Here is an 18,248-nt window from a genome sequence, read left to right as displayed (position 1 = left end):
TATGCTGAAACCTCACACACACTGGGCTTTATCATGACTATATATATATATATATATATATATATATATATATATATATATATATATATATATATATATATATATATATATATATATATATACTGCCAACACTTTTATCTAGTGTTAGCAGGCTGATTATGCATGATGCCAAAGGGGGACTTCACAAGAATCGTAATTTACATGAAGATGCTTTGGGACCCTCAAATAATGGTTCCATGGACGATAGGTGAAAGGTACTGCTTACTGCTAAGTTTATCTACGGGAGTTCGTCTATGCATCACAGCTTATCACTTTCTCTGTGTTGTTTTATTCTGAGAAAATCCTCCCAATTGTCTTTTTTGACGTGCTGGGATTTTTGGACAGGCTGTACGGTTTATATTATTGTATAGATGTTTTTTTTACAGTCCGTCGATGTGGATCACATCGGACTCCTTACTTTTCCGGATGTACTTGAACACACCATGCATGTGTGCTCCCCTCTCTGTGAGTACTAGCTCGCAGGTATTACGCAAATTGACATCGGTGCGTCATTCATCCCCACAGCAAGGTAATGTGCGCCGTTTTTTTCCCATTTTCACCAAACCTAACGAGGCATTTGTATTTTTTGTTATATTATGTTATCATTATTTTCGGGACTGTGTCTTAAATGAAAAGGTTTGGACTGAGTGATTGGATTTAAGCTAATATGCTAGTCGTGTTAGCATTAGCTTTGTTTGAGTTGTGGAGTCACTTCAAACTGTTTCTGAAGTCACATACTTGGCTGTTGTTTTTCGCCCGTTTCCATATTATAATATCACGTACTCACTAAATGAAAGTAGATACGCCAGAAAAGTCACCTAAATGTTTGTTAAACTTAACTCGTGACTCAGGTTGTGCTGTTAGCATGCTAGCCGGCATGTTTGAATGAGTCCATTGTGTGTGTGGGCGCTTCTCTGAGTCCAGTCCAGATTACCTAGCCGGTCTTGCAGTGATATTTACCTCACACTGGCCTCATGCTTCACTTATGTCGTTAAAAAGGGTTTACAAAGGAATAAATCATAGCTTTATTAGCCTTGAAAACGATGGTTTATTTTCTGAATCACGACTGCGGCCTCTGTACGTTCAATGAAGCATGATGCTAACCTCGCTAACGTTTGAGACAGCTGATTAGCTTCCCGTCGTTGTTGCGTTTTCCGCATTATTCACGAGACCATCATTGTATTGCTCACTTTTTATTTTCGAAACCGAACAACTTTGTTCTCTGCTCGAAGTTTTGACCACAGTTGGCTTGAGAACAGTTAATTATTGCAGTGTTTTATTCGACTCAGACTTGGTGAACTTTATTAACCCCAAATAGGGCAATTCATTCACAGCTTACCACAGCATGTAAAGCAAATCCATCATATATATATATATATATATATATATATATATATATATATATATATATAATTCCCCCCAAAATGATAATGAAATATGCAGATTGTTACTCTGAGCACAACAAATATCAGATGAAGTGAGTCCCCTATTTATAATCTACTTTTAACGTTGACATTTAGTCTGTCCACCTTTTGCAGCCGTTACAGATGCACACACCTATGGTATTATGTCAATATATTTCTTAAACTGCAACACTAATGCTGGAATGTTAGTAGATCTGTCTACTTTATTTCACGGCTTGACCAAATTTGGTGAATGGGTTTGAGACCCATCGTTATTAATATTCAAAGTTTTTGGCATTGACTCTGTGATTTTCTTGCTTTTCACACAGATGGCAGAGACAGATGTTGATACTGAACTTCTCGACTATGAGGAAGATGAAGAGCCTCAAGGAGCCCCCGAGAGTGGGACCTCAACAAACAAGAAAGAGGTGAAGGGGTCCTATGTATCTATTCACAGCTCTGGCTTCAGAGACTTCCTCCTTAAGCCTGAACTGCTCCGCGCGATTGTAGACTGTGGCTTCGAACATCCTTCAGAAGGTGAGTAACTATTTCGATTTTTCCTATACCTTTAAAGTTTTATGCTCTGATAAATTATTTGATATATCTTTTTTTTAAATCCGCAGTGCAACATGAGTGTATTCCCCAAGCTATCCTGGGCATGGATATCCTGTGTCAGGCCAAGTCTGGTATGGGAAAGACAGCAGTGTTTGTCCTGGCCACCTTGCAGCAGATTGAACCTGTGGATGGTCAGGTAAGTCCTTGGAGCTCCTGAATCTTTGTGCCTCTCCTGATACTATGGTTACCCTCTAGGTGTGTTTAAACTGGTATAAAAAAGTATCCTGTCCAACTAGACAATATCTGGTTGACAGGTTGTGCTCAGGTCTTTGATTAGCGGGAGTAGGGAGCAACTTTTCAGTCAGAAGTTGTACTTCAAGGCCACACAGCCTCTTTCACGCACCTAACAATACCCAGCTCACCTTAAAATGGTAGAGCTTATAATCTTTAAGTTCTTGTGAGACTTGTATCATGAGCTACATCTATGTATGATGATGAGAGTTGGTCTAATTACCTGGTTAGACAGGTTGTAGCAGCAGTGGCATTCACTTCTGTGTTTGTTGTATGATTTGAAATCATTTCACCACGTAGTTATATGAGAAAAAAAGTCAAGAACAGTCAAGAAATCTAGGCTAACAAAGGGAAAGGAGAGGTGTATATGCTAATCATAGTTCATGTAAACAAGCAGATCTGTTATGTGTTGTGATGGGAATTTAGTATCCCAGTGGATGTCAGTGTCTCCACAGATCTCTTAACATTTGTACCAAGCTTTTTTTGCCATGCCAAAGACACAGCTGTGGTGACGGGCTCACCTTATTGCCTCATAGTCTTTGCCATATCCAGCCCAATGGGCATTTCTCAACATCTTGTTGACTGAGTTTGACACAAACTATGGCGATGTTAAGCCATTAGAGTCCCTTCAGCTATTTGTCTGTGTCTGAAAGTGAAACTGATGATCAAATCTTACACAAAAAGTAATTTCACACAGAACTACAAGTTTTTCTGATATGTAGAAATAGTCTTGAAAAACACGAGTTACCAAAAACTAAGTTACAGATCAGCCGTTTTGCTGTTATCATGAAAGAAAAGAACCCAAAAGTAAGTTGGTCTAATGCTTTGTATCCATCTGTACCAGGTGTCTGTGCTCGTCATGTGCCACACACGAGAGCTGGCCTTCCAGATCAGCAAAGAGTACGAGCGTTTTTCCAAGTACATGCCCACAGTCAAAGTGTCAGTGTTCTTCGGCGGCATGGCCATCAAAAAGGATGAAGAGACCCTGAAGAAGAACTGCCCTCACATCGTCGTGGGGACTCCAGGACGTACCCTGGCCCTCATCCGCAACAAGAACCTCAATGTGAAGAACATCAAACACTTTGTTCTCGATGAGTGTGATAAGATGCTGGAGCAGCTGGGTGAGAATATTAAAGCAGACTGATGAGAAATAATCTGCTTTAGTGAAGATCCCTCATCAGAATGTCAGTATTTAATTGAACCAAAAGACGAGTGAAACTCATTTTTTTATTCCTCACAGACATGAGGGGTGATGTCCAGGAAATATTCAAGGTGACACCCCATGAGAAGCAGGTGATGATGTTCAGTGCAACGCTAAGCAAAGACATCCGCCCCGTCTGCCGCAAGTTCATGCAGGATGTGAGTGTTCATAAAGATTTACAGCTTGATCGTATCTTTGACCAAAAATTCTCTTTCCTGTGAGGTTAGAGAGCTCTCCTTACATAGAGAAGATCAACATGTTTCATTAATTATCAAAATTGGGGTTCACTTTTGACTGAATTGTACATCATGCTTTCTTTAAGGACTAGTTTTATGTATGGGGACAAGTTTTGCATGTCGGTAACTTGCAAACTAGTCCTGTAAGTATCGTGAAAAGGGGTTGATTTTTCAAAAAAGGGAGACCCTGATGCTGCCACAAAAATATTGTGACTGTCTTCTTCCTTTCCTGTCTATAACCTTCACATTTTTCGGCCAATGTACCAATCAGTTTATCATCAGCTAAGTTCTATAATTGAGTGCTGTGTGAAAAGTCCCTTTTAGCTTTGCCCACCTGTGGCTGTCAGTGTCATAAGTGGCCATATCAGAGGGGCAAAGTGATCCTCCTGGGCGCATGTGGCTCAGTCAGGACAGTCAGTCCTCTTGGCCGTGTTGCAGCCCAGGAGAACAGGTTTTATTAAGTATTTGTGACTATTAAGTGCAGATATTGTAAACTGTTGAAAAAGTTTTATCATCAGACCGAAACTTCACCAAAGTTTGACTTTTCTTGATCTCCAACTGATCTTTGGTTCCTCTTTCCTGTAGCCAATGGAAGTGTTTGTTGACGATGAGACCAAGCTGACTCTTCACGGCCTGCAGCAGTATTACTGCAAGTTGAAGGACAGTGAGAAGAACAGAAAGCTCTTCGACCTGCTCGATGTGCTCGAGTTCAACCAGGTAGAGTTTTCCCACCATCTTTCACTCACAGTTTTACCCAACTCCAGCATATTTATCTCTCATGTACATTTCAAAAGTTACTTCAAAGTATCATATTTTGCTTTCTTTAGGTGGTGATTTTTGTGAAGTCGGTACAGCGCTGTGTGGCTCTGTCCCAGCTGCTGGTGGAGCAGAACTTTCCTGCCATCGCCATCCACAGGGGAATGGGCCAGGAGGAGCGGTATGTGCTGTTTGGTCCCTTGAGCTGTTAAGTTGAGATGTTTGAGGAGGAACTCAATTTTTAAAGAGTTCCTCCTCTTTTGTACTGTATAATATGACTCTATTTTAATTGTATTTCCAGGTTATCCCGTTACCAGCAGTTCAAAGACTTTCAGCGGAGGATCCTGGTTGCGACCAACCTGTTTGGCCGAGGGATGGACATCGAGCGAGTCAACATCGTCTTCAACTACGACATGCCAGAGGATTCTGACACATACCTCCACAGAGTCAGTTCTGCTGTTGATGCATTAGACATCTGAGTTTTCTTCACACACTGGGAGCTCCTACCACACCTCTGATTTGTTGATTTATCTGTTATAAGGCATCCAAACCTGATGGTTTCGTCAAAATTTCTTAAGCCAGAGCCAACATTGAGAAACTTTACTTAAATGGATTGATCACACTCTTCCTTTGCTTTCTGAAGACAAATGTCCCTTAGAGCGGTGTTGCTAACTTCCTCCTCTGTTCCAGGTGGCTCGTGCTGGCAGGTTTGGAACCAAAGGCTTAGCTGTTACCTTTGTGTCAGATGAAACCGACGCCAAGACCTTGAATGAGGTCCAAGACCGCTTCGAAGTCAACGTAGCAGAGCTACCAGATGAGATTGACATCTCCTCCTACAGTAAGTGCTGTTTCTTCTCTCAAACTTTCATTGTTAAGATATAGATCACTAATCATTGAGAACAGCTTTTTTCGTCAAAGTTAATTCAAGCAATGTTGAGGAGATTCAACTTGGTATCTAAAAATTTCAACTTTTTATTTTAAAAGTTTGACTTTTTCTTTAATTCGTGCAAGTCGCCTCACCATGGTGTTTGTACTCATGAGTTTAATTTGTTTTGTGACAGTTTGTAACTCAAATGATTTGTATGTCATATCAGTTTTCCCCATTTGAATGAATTGAAATGCTGTTAATCAGTTTGGGACCCCCAAAAGAGAAGTTTAAACTTTTTTTTTCCACAAAAACCTGTCCAATGAGCTCTGTTTCATCCTCCCTTCAGGACATTTGTAAAGTGAGTTCAGCAAATGTCGAGGGATGTTCGATACCACCTTTTATGCTGACCGATACCAGTACGAGTACTCCTTTTTGAGTACTCACCTATACCAAGTACAGATACTTCTAGTTCTTTTGATACATACAATTTCAATTGACAGTGACAGTCACTCTGCCCATTAGGTCCAAATAAAACACAATCAACTCTCTTTGAGTTTAGAACTTTTTTGATAAATATTAAAAGAAATAAAATTAAAAGTGCACAATAAAACTAACATCTGTCAGGGTTTAGGGATTTTTTAAAGTAAACTGAAGTGTAAAATAAAAAAGTTTAACTGTGAACTCTTCCTGGTTCATTCATATTGTCTGAAAAAGACCTGGTGTACATTTGCAGTGGTGTCAAACCGCAGCAATTACCAGCATCTAGTGGCGAGGAAAACTTGCTTGACGCAAGTTTTTTTTGCTCAGAGTATCTGCTGCTAGTATCTGCAGCCTTCGCGAGTACCGATACCTTGAAAAAAGGCTGGTATCAGTATCTGGCTGTCCCTACAAATGTCATTAAATAGGGCTGTCACATGCCCAGTTGCAACTTTTTCTGTGTGTTTCTTTTAACTAAATTCTGAAAGTTTTGCTGAATAACTGCAAGCACAAATGCGAGCACTGCAGGTTAACCACTGAGAGTGAATGTGTAAGGCATGGGATGCTGAAAGATGTGGCGTTCACTGTGACAGTGGGGAATCTGGTGCTAGCTTTTAACCCAAATTTTAGCTCTCAACTCAAAGCAAAAAATAGTCCAGAGATGGCTTGTAACTTGAAAAACTCATTAGTTGTGACACTTGTGAGTTAAGGTACCAATGCATTTATTTATGTTTTTGGTCACTCTCATTTTCTACCAGTCAGAAACAGGCTTATGTTAAATTCCCTCCAGCTCTCCAATGATTTTATTTATTTTTCAAAAACAGTTGCACAGATGAGATCGAGCAGCTTCGGTAACTAGAGACCCATAATTCCTAGCATGTGGATAAACACAGATGTTCCCTCAGTATCTGTACACTATATTAGTATTCGCTTCTCTGTGTCCATTTCATGTCTTTTTGTAACACAATGAGGAAGTAACTGCTTTTCAGTGGGTGATTCTGGGCTGTCACAGCCTCATGCATCTGTCATGAGCTACATGCCTCAGTTTAAGAAGCTGGATTAAAATGGTGGTGTGGCAGCTGTGTTGAGTGGGGTGTGTCTTCATCTGCTGGAAATGAGTGGGAGGGTGTGAAGGCAGCAGCAGCAAAAGTAACAGGAACATTCTTGATTTAGTGGTTGACAAGTGATGTATTTTTCCCCCATGTGTATTTTGAGTCTCTTTTAGCTTTGCCCACTTGTAGCTGTCAGTGCATCACAGCCTCTTTTCCTGTTTCGTTCTTGGTCTCATATCTAAAATCTGTTTCCTTTGCAGTTGAGCAGTCCAGATGAGCCTGACGTGTCTCTCCAGGGAAGCTTCTGCTTGATCGCCTGATCTTCTGTGTTGCTGTATTTCAGTGGAAGAAAATTAAACCCTCCTCATTAAAGTACCCCCCTCCCCTCCCCCTCCATTAATGTTGACAAGTTGAAAATGAACCTTTTTTTATTTTATCACACATTTGCGGGTTGCTTGTTTTAGTGAGTTCCTTGTTAAAACCATGAATCCAACGTTTGGTTGAAGAAATAAACTTTTTATACCTTAGTGATTTTTTACTGGATTTATTTTTGCATTTATTAAAAATTGAGTGCATCAGAAGTTGTCAAACGTTAAAAAAAGTTGTCACTGTTGACTGTAGTGACTTTTTCTCACAAGCAGAGGGTGCTAGTCTCCTAAATAAAAGACGTTACACTTTTTGATGGCTGCTTTTTAGAGGCTACCAAGTACTTCCAAATGTGTGAAATTAGAACTTCATGAAAGTTGATCGCAGCAGCCTATTTCATAACATGTATGGACAGAAATCTTTCAGTGTGTCTCGATCCACAGGTGTGAAAACACAGTTTACAATGTGATCCAAAACAAGTTTTTTCACAACGTTTAAGACATTTTGCTCTTGGCTGCTTTACAAAAGCGTCTCCTATCACTCAACAGCTCCAAATCCAGTGAAACTGTGCTATTCATTGCTGTTTAAAATCTATTTTAATGGCTTGTCATGTCAGCTGGCCAAGAACGCTCAAACATTTTGGTCTGCTTGTCATAACAGGCTCGATTTAAAAAGGCTGAATAATAAAAAAGATATTCATCCACGTATTATTCAGTGGATGGTCAGATTATACAATCACAAAAGTTTTCTTTTGCTTGTCGAGGAGCTGTCCCAGTGCTCTGTGGGAATTGGAGTCACTGCTGTCGTAGTTACACAAGCAGAGTTTCAGTGCTTTAACAAAGTGCTTCGTTGCTTTGTGGCGTCTATTCTCAGGCTGATCTCAGGGTCAACAAAAACCCTCCACACCTGAACCAGCAATCAGTCCACAGTGGAGGGAGTCGAGGGGTGCTTCAGGGCTCTAATTTAGGCCCGCTGTCTGTTTGAACAGGAGCCGGCAAGTGTGCAATCCACTCCTGTCACACAGTAAAATAACATTGAGGTTGCCTTTGTGATTGTTGATAAATCTGAGGCAGCTCTTCCTGCCTGCAGTCTGTAGTCGGTCAGGTGATCTCCTGCGGTTTCAACTCACTCCGAGCCAGATGAGGAAAAAAAAACAGCTCCTGGTCTTGAAGCATTCTACCTCGCGTTAAAGTCAAAACAAAATCCCACCTGGCTCTAGTCGATGAACTTGTGTGTGTCTCCATACATCCAGTGCTGCGGAGGGAGCGCTACTTCATTCAAGTGGCCACAGTCATCGCTGCACTTACACGACTGGATGAACATCGCCATCCTTTGGAAACGCTCGCCATCTGGGCAGGCGAAAGTCACAGGTAGAGTGCGTGTGCGGCGTGGTGAGCAGCATCTCCCATCTGTGCACACGCCACAGTAGTTTGGCCTGTAGAGACGAGCGCTCAGACACTCTCCGTAGGACAGGCGGACTGGCTCCAGGGCCTTCTGGGCTGGAGAGCATTTCTTCCCTTTCTGTGATTGGACGATAAAGTACATGGTTTAGTGTGGACACAAACAATTATTATGATGAGTGATGATGTAAATAAGAGTGTAAGCTATTTCATGTGTCAGCAAAAGAAGGCAGGAGTTAAAGTCCTCAGCCCCTTTGGAGAGACATAAAATACACTGCCTGGCCCAAAAAAATGTCACCACCTGGATTTAACCAAGCAAATAGGTACAAGCCTCCTATTGGGTAATTACTGCATGGGTGATTGTCTTTCACTTGGCAACAAGGTACTGGTGCAACGAGTTGCTAATCTTTCTTAAACAACCATGTGGAAAGACACATCCTGTGTTCGGGGAAAAGATGTTAGTCTGTTTGAGAAGGGTCAAATCATTGGTAATGCATCAAGCAGAGAAAACATCTAAGGAGATGGCAGGAACTACTAAAATTGGGTTAAGAACTGTCCAAGCATTTTTAAAGGTCCCATATTATGCAAAAATCACTTTGCTGAAATTTGTGGGTCTTTGGCTTTCCTCCCAGCCCACAAAATGTGATATTTGATGACAAAACCTGTACTTAGTAGTGCTTGTGAATGTGAAATCCTGACCTAAAACGAGTTGTTTGGATTTTGGGGATTTGCCAACGTCAGCGATTCCCTTTTTCGACCAATCAGGAGCAAGTCTGACCTGATTGGTCCACCGGAGCAGATACCCCCTGCCCACTGTGGGGAGGAGAATACCAAAGTTGAAGAGCCATCACTGCTCTTTTTTTGGCTGTAAACAGCCCCATAGTTCCATGCACAAGCTTCCCATCTCGGAAGAAGACAAGACTAAGTGGTTAGAGTTCATTTATCAAGGAAATGTGCCAGCTACACTCAGTAAAACTGTGCATGTGTGTGCTAGTCACTTCACAGCCGACTGCTTTTCCAACTTTGGACAGTACAACAGAGGGCTAGTGAATAGACTGGTCCTGAATCCAGGCGCATTACCAACCATCCACCAACAAACCTGGGACCCTGGAAATGTGAGTATTTTAAATGCTGTGTGCTGTGGAGCAGATGTAAGAGCTTTTCCTCAGTGTCACCCCTGTCTCTGTGTTAGCTTCAGGGTGCTAACTTTAGCTGTAGTTAGCCTGTTGTTTTAGCCTGTAATGTTACGGTAAACGAGCTTCGCTGTTTTAGCTGTGGTATCAGCGGTATCAACTGTGGCTCATTTACATATGAAGGTCACGCCCACTAAATCAGAGCGTTCTGAACAGAGGGGCTATGAGAGCCTGGAAACAATGCTGCTGTGCTTGATTTATTGGCTTTTTGGACCAAAACATGTTACTACCATTTCATGAAGACATCAATGATCCATATTAAACTGCAGAAAAGGAGCAGAATATGGGACCTTTAATAGTGAAAGCAAGAGCATTTCTTCACGCATAATTTGAAGGGAACTCAAGGGATTGGGACTGAACAGCTGTGCAGCCTGAAGAAAAACACCAATCAGTAAGGCAAACTGGAGTCCAGATTGACCCGGGGTAAGACGAGAGATCATTTTCACTCATGGATTGGCCCCCACAGATTCCAGACCTTAACCCCATTGAGAATCTTTGGGGATGTGCTAGAGAGGGCTTTGCGCAAGATCTTGGTGAAGAATTAATGCAAAACTGGATGGAAATAAATCTTTTGACATTGCAGAAGCTTATCAAAACAGTGCCACAGCAAATGCGTGCTGTAATCAAAGCTAAAAGCAGTTCAACGAAATATTAAAGGGCATGACCTTTTCTTTGGTGGCGACTTTTTTTTAGGGCCAGGTGGTGTAGCTCACAGCAGTAATAATAATTATGAGTTTTGGCCTCAACCTGCAATGTTTTTTTTATGTAACAGAAAATTTAAGCAGCTTTCCATTCAAACTCATTAGTTTCTCATTGAGAGGGCTGGGACAGGGATTGTGAGAGGGATTATACTTAGATTTAAGAGATTAATTTGAGCATTTATTCAACATTTCAGTGGGCTCCCTTGTCAAACAGGCCTGACACCTTAAACTAGTCTTGGCATCAGGGATTTTGACCCAGTGGAGCAGAGAAAAGACCTCCGAGTGTTTCTCCAACGTGGAGGATTAATATAGACACACCGCTTCCCTGGACTCAGAGTACACAGACGGGGCCTAGCTATGGACAGTTGCTTGGCAGGAATGCTGGGGGTGGGGGACTATATTTAAAAAGGCGCCTGCCTGCCTGCCACCAAAACACGGCTGTTTAAATCAGCACTGCCCAGTTCTCACTGGATGTGGAGCTTCCCGTCGTACCACTAAAATAATCTCTGTTCTTAAGCTCAGGATAAAGATGGCTTTGGCACTAAGAGCATATTTACTGCGAACAATTCTTTGCAGCACGGATGTTCATGTTCAGCTTCTCTGCGTTAAGTCTAAGGACGTAAACAAGAGAGAAAAGCTGGTCAGGTGTTATTCTCTACAGGTGGACCAAAGGTGAAAGAATTCCTGGATGTTCAGTGTTATCAGAAGGCGTTGTGACAAACTGCTCTGATAAGAAATGATCGAGGCGGTATGTTGTTTTGATATCAAACCTCTGCTCTCTGTCTGCCTCACCTTAGCTTGAAGAATGAGGCTGTCACATGGCCGGATGGTGCAGATTCTGGTCTCCCTCTCTAGCTTGCACTGCGGGTTCTTGTTGGTGATTCTTGAGGATATGCCCATCCCACAGCTGCGTGAGCACTGGGACCATTCAGTCGTCTGGGTTCGACACCTCTTCTCCTTCAAGTTGCTCCAGACTGGGGAAAGGTGAAGAAAGAGAGAGATATGATCACAGAGTTAGTCTAAGACCTCGAATCCAGGGGTCAGGGCTTCACCTCAGGGTCACTGTGTTTTATACCTCCACCAAGGAGGTTAACTTCCTGGGAGAGTGTGTTTGTCTGTCTAACTGTAAACAACACAACTCCAAAACTAATGAACAGATCTTGATGAAATTTTCAGGAAATGTTCAAAATGGAATAAGGAAGAAGAGTTTACATTTTGAATGTGATCTGGATCACCGCCTGGATCCAGGACGTTTTTAAAGGATTCTCTATCATTGTGAGATAGGGACATTTTCACCATGTGTGTGTAACTCCACCATAAATAGTTGGATTGCTTTGCAAAAATATCCAAGACAAGGTCACCATAATTTTTGAAAGATTTAAAAGTACGATCCAGATCCTGGCAATATTCTGGATACTGGATTCTGAATATGAAATATGTACTGGGTCATCATTAGGGATGGGTGCCTTTTACATTGGAAACCATTTGATACCTATGTCTGGTACCTGGCAATCAGTGCCGGTACTCAACGGTACTCAACGGTACCAACTTTCAATGCTTTTTTGTGTTTATTTGGTAAAAAATATACATTTTATCGGTATAAAATCTTATAGTTTTTCAATTTAACATATCTATTCTTCAATATATAACCTTGCAATGCTGTGTTCATGTCCAGCATTGAGAATCCCCTTCTCTTCCAGTCCCCCCCAGTCACAAGGATGCATTTAGGTACCTAAACATGGTACCTTTCGATTTCACATGAATTGGTACCTGGTACTTTTGACTGAATTCTGTTGACACCTATACAAGTACCTAATTCGGTACCCATCCCTAGTCATCATAATTTTCAACACTGTCAGGAAACAAATTATCGTACAAACCTGCAACTGACACCAAATTGTAGCAGACAGTCTGCTGAAAGGGAGTATAACATTAAAGTAGGACTAAAGTTTTGTGTGAGAATCTTGGCGGAGGTCTCCGTGCTCTGTGTGCTTTTCTAGGTACTCATCAACAAAGACCATATAGAGAGGCATAGAGATATGCTGAGACCAAATGACAGCTCCCAGATAGCATGTTTGTGAACTTAAACCCTACTGGAATAGTGACCACAATGGGATCTAACAAGAGTCTTGTGAAAGTTGGGAAAAAACAAAAAACAAAAGGAGTACAGGATGTTTAAGTTATAGCTGCTTCACATGTGCAAATGCATCTTAAAAAGTTTCAAGTGTTTATTGTAAAAATTGAAACTCGTTTAAAGATTTATTTCTTTAACCTCTTAAGACCTGAGCTTTTGCCTGGTGTGCATTTTTTAATTCACCTTGCCATTGGTCAAAGTAAGACCTCTAAGGTATAATAACTAAATTTGGTCTTTGTACAAGAAGTTTGACTATTTGAGTTGTGAATTTTCTATAAGTTGTTCGTTTGTGGTGTTATTGTACTTAAAAACGTTGCTATTATCACTAAATTGGGTGTAATGTTGCGATTTCACCCAAAAATGATGTTGGCAGTGTCCCTGAATGTGGCTAGTCGGTCAAAGTTTTAAAAACTGAAGTATCATGGGTCTGAGAGGCAGAAATGTAATGTCCACATCTGTGGACGCTGGGTCTTAAGAGGTAATAATTTGATGATTTTAGTGTACAGTTAATAAAAACCCAAATTCAGTGTCCCAAAAACTCTAAATATTACTTAAGACCAATATTGTTTTAATGCAGAAATGTTTTCCTTTTGAAATGCCTATTTATCTACATGAGCTCAATACTTGCTTTGGGCTCCTTTGGCATAAATTACTCATTGTGGTGTGCTGAGCTCAGGTTACTTTGCTTAGTTGTTTTCTGAGTTACTGGTTCAAGTGTTGCTCATTATCTTGGGGTTCAGGTCAGATTACTTTGCTGGCCAATCAAGCACAGTTATATTATGTCATCCAACCAGCTTTTGATAATTTTGGCAGTGTGGGCAGGTGTCAAAAACAATATCTCCCTATCATTTTCAAAGTTTGAGCTCGTGAATTTTGGGTCAGATATGAACCATAATCACCATAATAAGGAAAATACATACTTTAAGTATTTCACTCTTAACTGCCAACATTTGTATTTAAACCATGTAGGTATTTTGAAGGCCTCACTCTTGTCTGATTTATGAGGTCAGGTCAAATTCAAAACAACAAGCCAAACAAAAATCGGAGTACAGTGTTGTATTTGACACCACACATTCTCCTCTCAGTCCGTCTCCTCTGTCTTACCTGGCAGGTGTTTGTAGCCATGTTCCCTCTCCCAGCTGACAGACCTGACGTCTGTGAGCCTGTTGACCAGCTTGTTATCAGGCTGCTGTGGGGCAGGATGGGGATGGTGCTGAGGTCTGGGCAGGTGTTGTTGCGGTGGAGGAACCTGTGATAAGAAGAGAGGATGTTGTTTACCAGGGATTCACCTGAGCTGCAGTCAGGCCTACTGTCTGTGTGATTTTTGGAGCGCTGATAGCATCATGGCACCTTGATTATAGGACGGTCACTTGACCCCTTTGTCCTCACAGAGTCATTGTCTCGGTTTGAACCACTGGTTAAGATTTATGATTGATATTTAAACAAAGAGAAACCTTTACTCACCAACAGCTCCGATAAGAGCTTAACATCAATCAATTTAATCACATGCTTTTGACATAAGCTTGAAAAACAACAAGGAAACCATTTATTCTGTGACTTTCTATTGGGATGTCATGACTTTTCTGTTTGTGCTGTTTGATTATTAACTCATTGCTTTCAGTCATAGACCTGCTGGTTCAGGAAAATAAGTAATTTGATGCCTTTGTTTTCGACACTGGCGAGTTATCAATCGGTACTTAAAAAGTAAAGTGATGAAACATTAAATATCATAATTTTACTCTTCTTTTCTTAAGGGTTATCATTTCACATCTCTCTTTCTTGTCTTAAGACGGTTTAAAGCTCCTGTGAGATTTTAACTCATTTTGAAGCAACCTAAAATCAGAGCTGATGCCTCTTTATGACCTCACATTTGATTGAAGAGAAATCAAGAAAAGATTTTTATTTTTATCTACAGGAAGAGATCAGGAAAGAGACTAAAGATTGTGTATTTCCCACAAGGGGGTGCCAAAATCCATACATATCAAAAGTTTCTTACAGGACCTGTTATATCTGTCACTGACGGAAAATGGAGAAAAAAAAAAAAGTAATTGCAGCACACCACTACACCAGTGGAGGGCAGTGACGAAGGTCATTCAGCAAAAATGACACTATGGAAGAAGAAGACAGGCCAACAAAAAAAAAAAAAATATTACTTTTTTCTTTCGAGAGTCTAATCACTTCTTTGCTCTCCCTCCTAACTTATTTTATAATCCTGAAAATAATACACTAGAACGGCAGCTGTCAATCATCGTTAAACGTGACATAAAACCTTGTTTTTAACCTCTTTTAACTAATGAAAACAAAACTTTTCAGAAAAAAGAAGACTTGAACACAAGGCAGCCCAATAATATCTTTAAACCACCACAGCAACCAGGTGAGAGAAACATTTTCTACAAAGTGTATCAATTTTTTAAAAGTTTGACCACAGTTCATCTAGAACGACTGGAGGGATGGATTTTTTTACCTATAGTGCAGCCAGCCACCAGGGGGAGCAATTTTTGTGGTGACCTCACTTTGAGCCAAAAAAGATGACTTCCATTTTTTTTTACAGTCTATGGCAACAACACAGTTAGCCACTTAGCGTGAAGGAGATTCAGCTTTGACAGACAAAACACTGGATTGCTCTGCTGTTTAAAACATGAAGACGACCGAGATCGACCAGGTTATAAAACAACCTGTTGATTTACGACTGTTGTAAGATCAAAGGTTTTAGATCATCATCACATCCTTATCTTATGAGGATATTATGAAATGCTTCTGCAGCTGACACATTCAGCTGAAGGTCTCCAGTTTACAGGGTCACTCTTTAAACTGTAACACCGGGAGCTGACAGAGACACACTCACAATATCAGGCTCAAAGAAGACCACAGTTTAGGAGTTATTGGGTGGTCCACCAAGCAGAAACATCAGCTTGCAGGCCCCGTCCCTCAAAATTTCTGTACATCCGCATACAGGGCCATAACTCCAGACCCTAGTTAACATACCTTGTACTTAGGTGGGAGTCTCCAGGTGCCCTTGTTGCAGTCCACACTGAAGCAGCACTGCCCTGGTATCCTGACCAGCCTTGGGTAGGGGCATGACAGAGAGGCTGGAGGCAGCTTGTTGTTGCAGAGCGGAGCACAGCCTACAGCGCCGTCGATGCAGGTACACTGGTGCTTACAGCCAGCGCGGAAAGTCTCGCCATTCTGGTAAATCCTGCCGCTGTACTCACAGGTGCGTCCCTCCAACTTTGCTAAAAAATACACAAACCACTCAGATAAAACAAACAATAAAAAGACATTCAATGGGTGTCAAGAGATGTAACGCAGGCTTGTCAAACATCTCCACCAGAAGGCAACGGAGGTAAACCTGGCAACCATCCATGTTTTAAGATATGGAAGATATGTGTTCATCAGTTTCATGAGACCTGCTGTAAAATCTTCAGATACCAATGACTGAGCTTCTATAAACTGTTATTTAACAATGACATACCACAAACCTTCAATCTAAGATGGTCCTGCTTTAACAAAACATGATAAAGACGCTGAAACAAAAACTAGTTTTAAAGTGCTGAGAAATAAAGAGAGGGGTAGTGTAAGTCTCATAAGTACAGAGGAGGCAGCTATTCATAGTTTGTTGGGACAGCACTGGCATAGTGTGCATGGTGGGGTATATTTTTATCTGTGAAACCCCCCTGTTGCCATCATAAAACATCTACTACTTATTAAAATACACCCTGTCTTGTTCCATGATGAGGAAAGGTTCATGTTGCATTTCACTGCCCATCAAAGTCACAATAAAGAGAAAAATATTATGACATCTTCATGCAGCTCGCTTGTTAAATTGAATTAAAACAGGAAAAGGAGCTCATGTGGAGGAGGCCTCTCTGTTCCCTCCTCTCACCTCTGCAGACGCCCCAGGCTAAGCTCACATCATTGCCGTAATTACACTCCAGCCCTTTGTGGTGGTCGCAGGGCTTCTCGGGGCTGCAGTCCTGGTTGAGTTGTCCTGCACACACCTTGCAGCACCCACATCCATCTGGCACAGCGCTTACTCCTTGGGGACAAATGAGGGGCTCTGAGGGGCAGTCGCACACAGCTGGGCAGCTAGCAGACACCTGGAGGGAGGAGAGAGTGAGATAACCTGACATTTTACCAGGTGGGGAGAGACAGAGCCTTAAAGAGTGTAAAAAATTCAGACACAGAATAGCTTAAGCCTTAAGGGTGTTAAAGTCATCATCGTGAGGGGTTTAGGGGTATAGAGTTTGTGGCTCCCTGCTACATTCACTCCTGATTCCTCTCTTAAGCTCCAGATTTTTATATTCTTTTACAGCCAACGCAGCATAGTAAATACAGTCAGTGCTGCCCAGTCAGGCCTGAGTGTCTAGACAGACTCAGATTTGTACAAAGTCCCCTGCCGCCTCCTGCTTTGAGTCATCTCCAGGCGCTAGAGCCAACTTGTTTCAGATTGTAGCATCAACTGTGCTTTAAAAAGGGAGACATGAGCAGACATGCTGATGCTGGGAACAGCATCCAGTCTCATTATTTAATAAGAAATACTGGAAGTACTCCCCCACTTATGTCACATTTGCAAAACTTTGTAGTTAATCCACTATTTTGGTGTAAAGTCAAACGAGGATGAATGTGTTTGCTGGTTTGTTTACACCTAGGGATGTTTATGCAAGTCAGACACCTGGAGGCAAAGATTAATCACATTTATATTTCATAATCATGACTCATGCTGCTTAAAAATAAGTTTAATCTCTAAAATGTATTGGATAAAGTCACTTTTAGTTCAAACAAGCCTCCACTGTGAAAGAAATGTCTTACCTGTGAGATGAGAGCTGTTGTCAGTAAAGTCAAATAGACCCGATATGCCATGTTGAGTTCAAGATGAGGTGAAAAAAAGGGGAAGGAATATCTAGGCGAACATCCAGAGAGCGGTTGTGACACTTCGTCCTCTATTAGCACCACAGTCCTCCTTGTTTTCCTACCGGGAATAGTCTAAACTCTTATTTATAACTCTAGCTGAGAGTTCGAAGAGGGCCCGCCCCCTTCACTCTTTCATCCAACCCACGCGCCGATAAGAGACCTGACATTCCAAGTGGGCGTGGCTTCACCGCTGGGGCTCTGCTGATTGGAGGGCGTGTTGAGGAATGAATGCTGCCATTCATAAAAATCGCATAGCAGCTCCAGCTCTGTATTTATTTAACGGGTTAAAAATTAAAACCTCACGGACGCTTTCAAGTCACACTTTGGCACATTCCTGCTAACACTGGGTGAATTTACTCAGCTGGGCCAGACAGCACGCTCACATTATTGAGACCTTCACCTCCAGGAAGAAAAATAACAGAAAGGAGGAGGGGGTGGGGTAGTTTCACTGTTTTTCCAGACTTGTGTAGGTGCCAGGGCAGAAAATGAAAGTGGAGTGCATTAAGCAAATATTAAGATAACAGAAGAGAGACCTGACACTCCCCTCTTCTGTGTGGACAGCACAAGAACAAGTGTCTACATGAGGGTAAAGAGGTAAGTTTTGACTGTTTTCATCTGAGTGCTTTATAGAGATTTCAGGCACACTGACTTTCTCTAAATGTTAC

At 41.5% G+C, this 18,248-nt stretch overlaps 2 protein-coding genes across 2 annotated transcripts; one reads left to right on the top strand and one right to left on the bottom strand.

The window, feature by feature from the left end:
* Window positions 1-452: 452 nt before the first annotated feature.
* Window positions 453-7,371, top strand: LOC141801998 (ATP-dependent RNA helicase DDX39A-like). The gene is made up of 10 exons (XM_074685385.1): window positions 453-568; window positions 1,772-1,979; window positions 2,066-2,193; window positions 3,133-3,409; window positions 3,529-3,647; window positions 4,311-4,442; window positions 4,553-4,662; window positions 4,783-4,927; window positions 5,172-5,319; window positions 7,139-7,371. Exons 2-10 carry the CDS (start codon window positions 1,772-1,774, stop codon window positions 7,153-7,155), a joined length of 1,284 nt encoding a protein of 427 aa, XP_074541486.1. The 5' UTR covers window positions 453-568; the 3' UTR covers window positions 7,156-7,371.
* LOC141802007 (CCN family member 1-like) lies at window positions 7,352-17,626 on the bottom strand. Its single transcript, XM_074685397.1, has 6 exons — window positions 17,482-17,626; window positions 16,556-16,769; window positions 15,658-15,905; window positions 13,777-13,921; window positions 11,331-11,512; window positions 7,352-8,765 (listed from the first exon to the last, which is right to left on the bottom strand). The coding sequence occupies exons 1-6, from the start codon at window positions 17,530-17,532 to the stop codon at window positions 8,460-8,462; spliced, it is 1,146 nt and encodes a 381-aa protein (XP_074541498.1). The 5' UTR covers window positions 17,533-17,626; the 3' UTR covers window positions 7,352-8,459.
* Window positions 17,627-18,248: the final 622 nt, after the last annotated feature.

Source organism: Halichoeres trimaculatus, unplaced genomic scaffold (genome assembly GCF_033239565.1).
Source record: "Halichoeres trimaculatus isolate MK-OKI-2021-1 unplaced genomic scaffold, fHalTri1.1 fHalTri1_scaffold_2, whole genome shotgun sequence".
NCBI lineage: Eukaryota > Metazoa > Chordata > Actinopteri > Labriformes > Labridae > Halichoeres > Halichoeres trimaculatus.
This window is presented reverse-complemented; position numbering and strand designations above follow the sequence as displayed.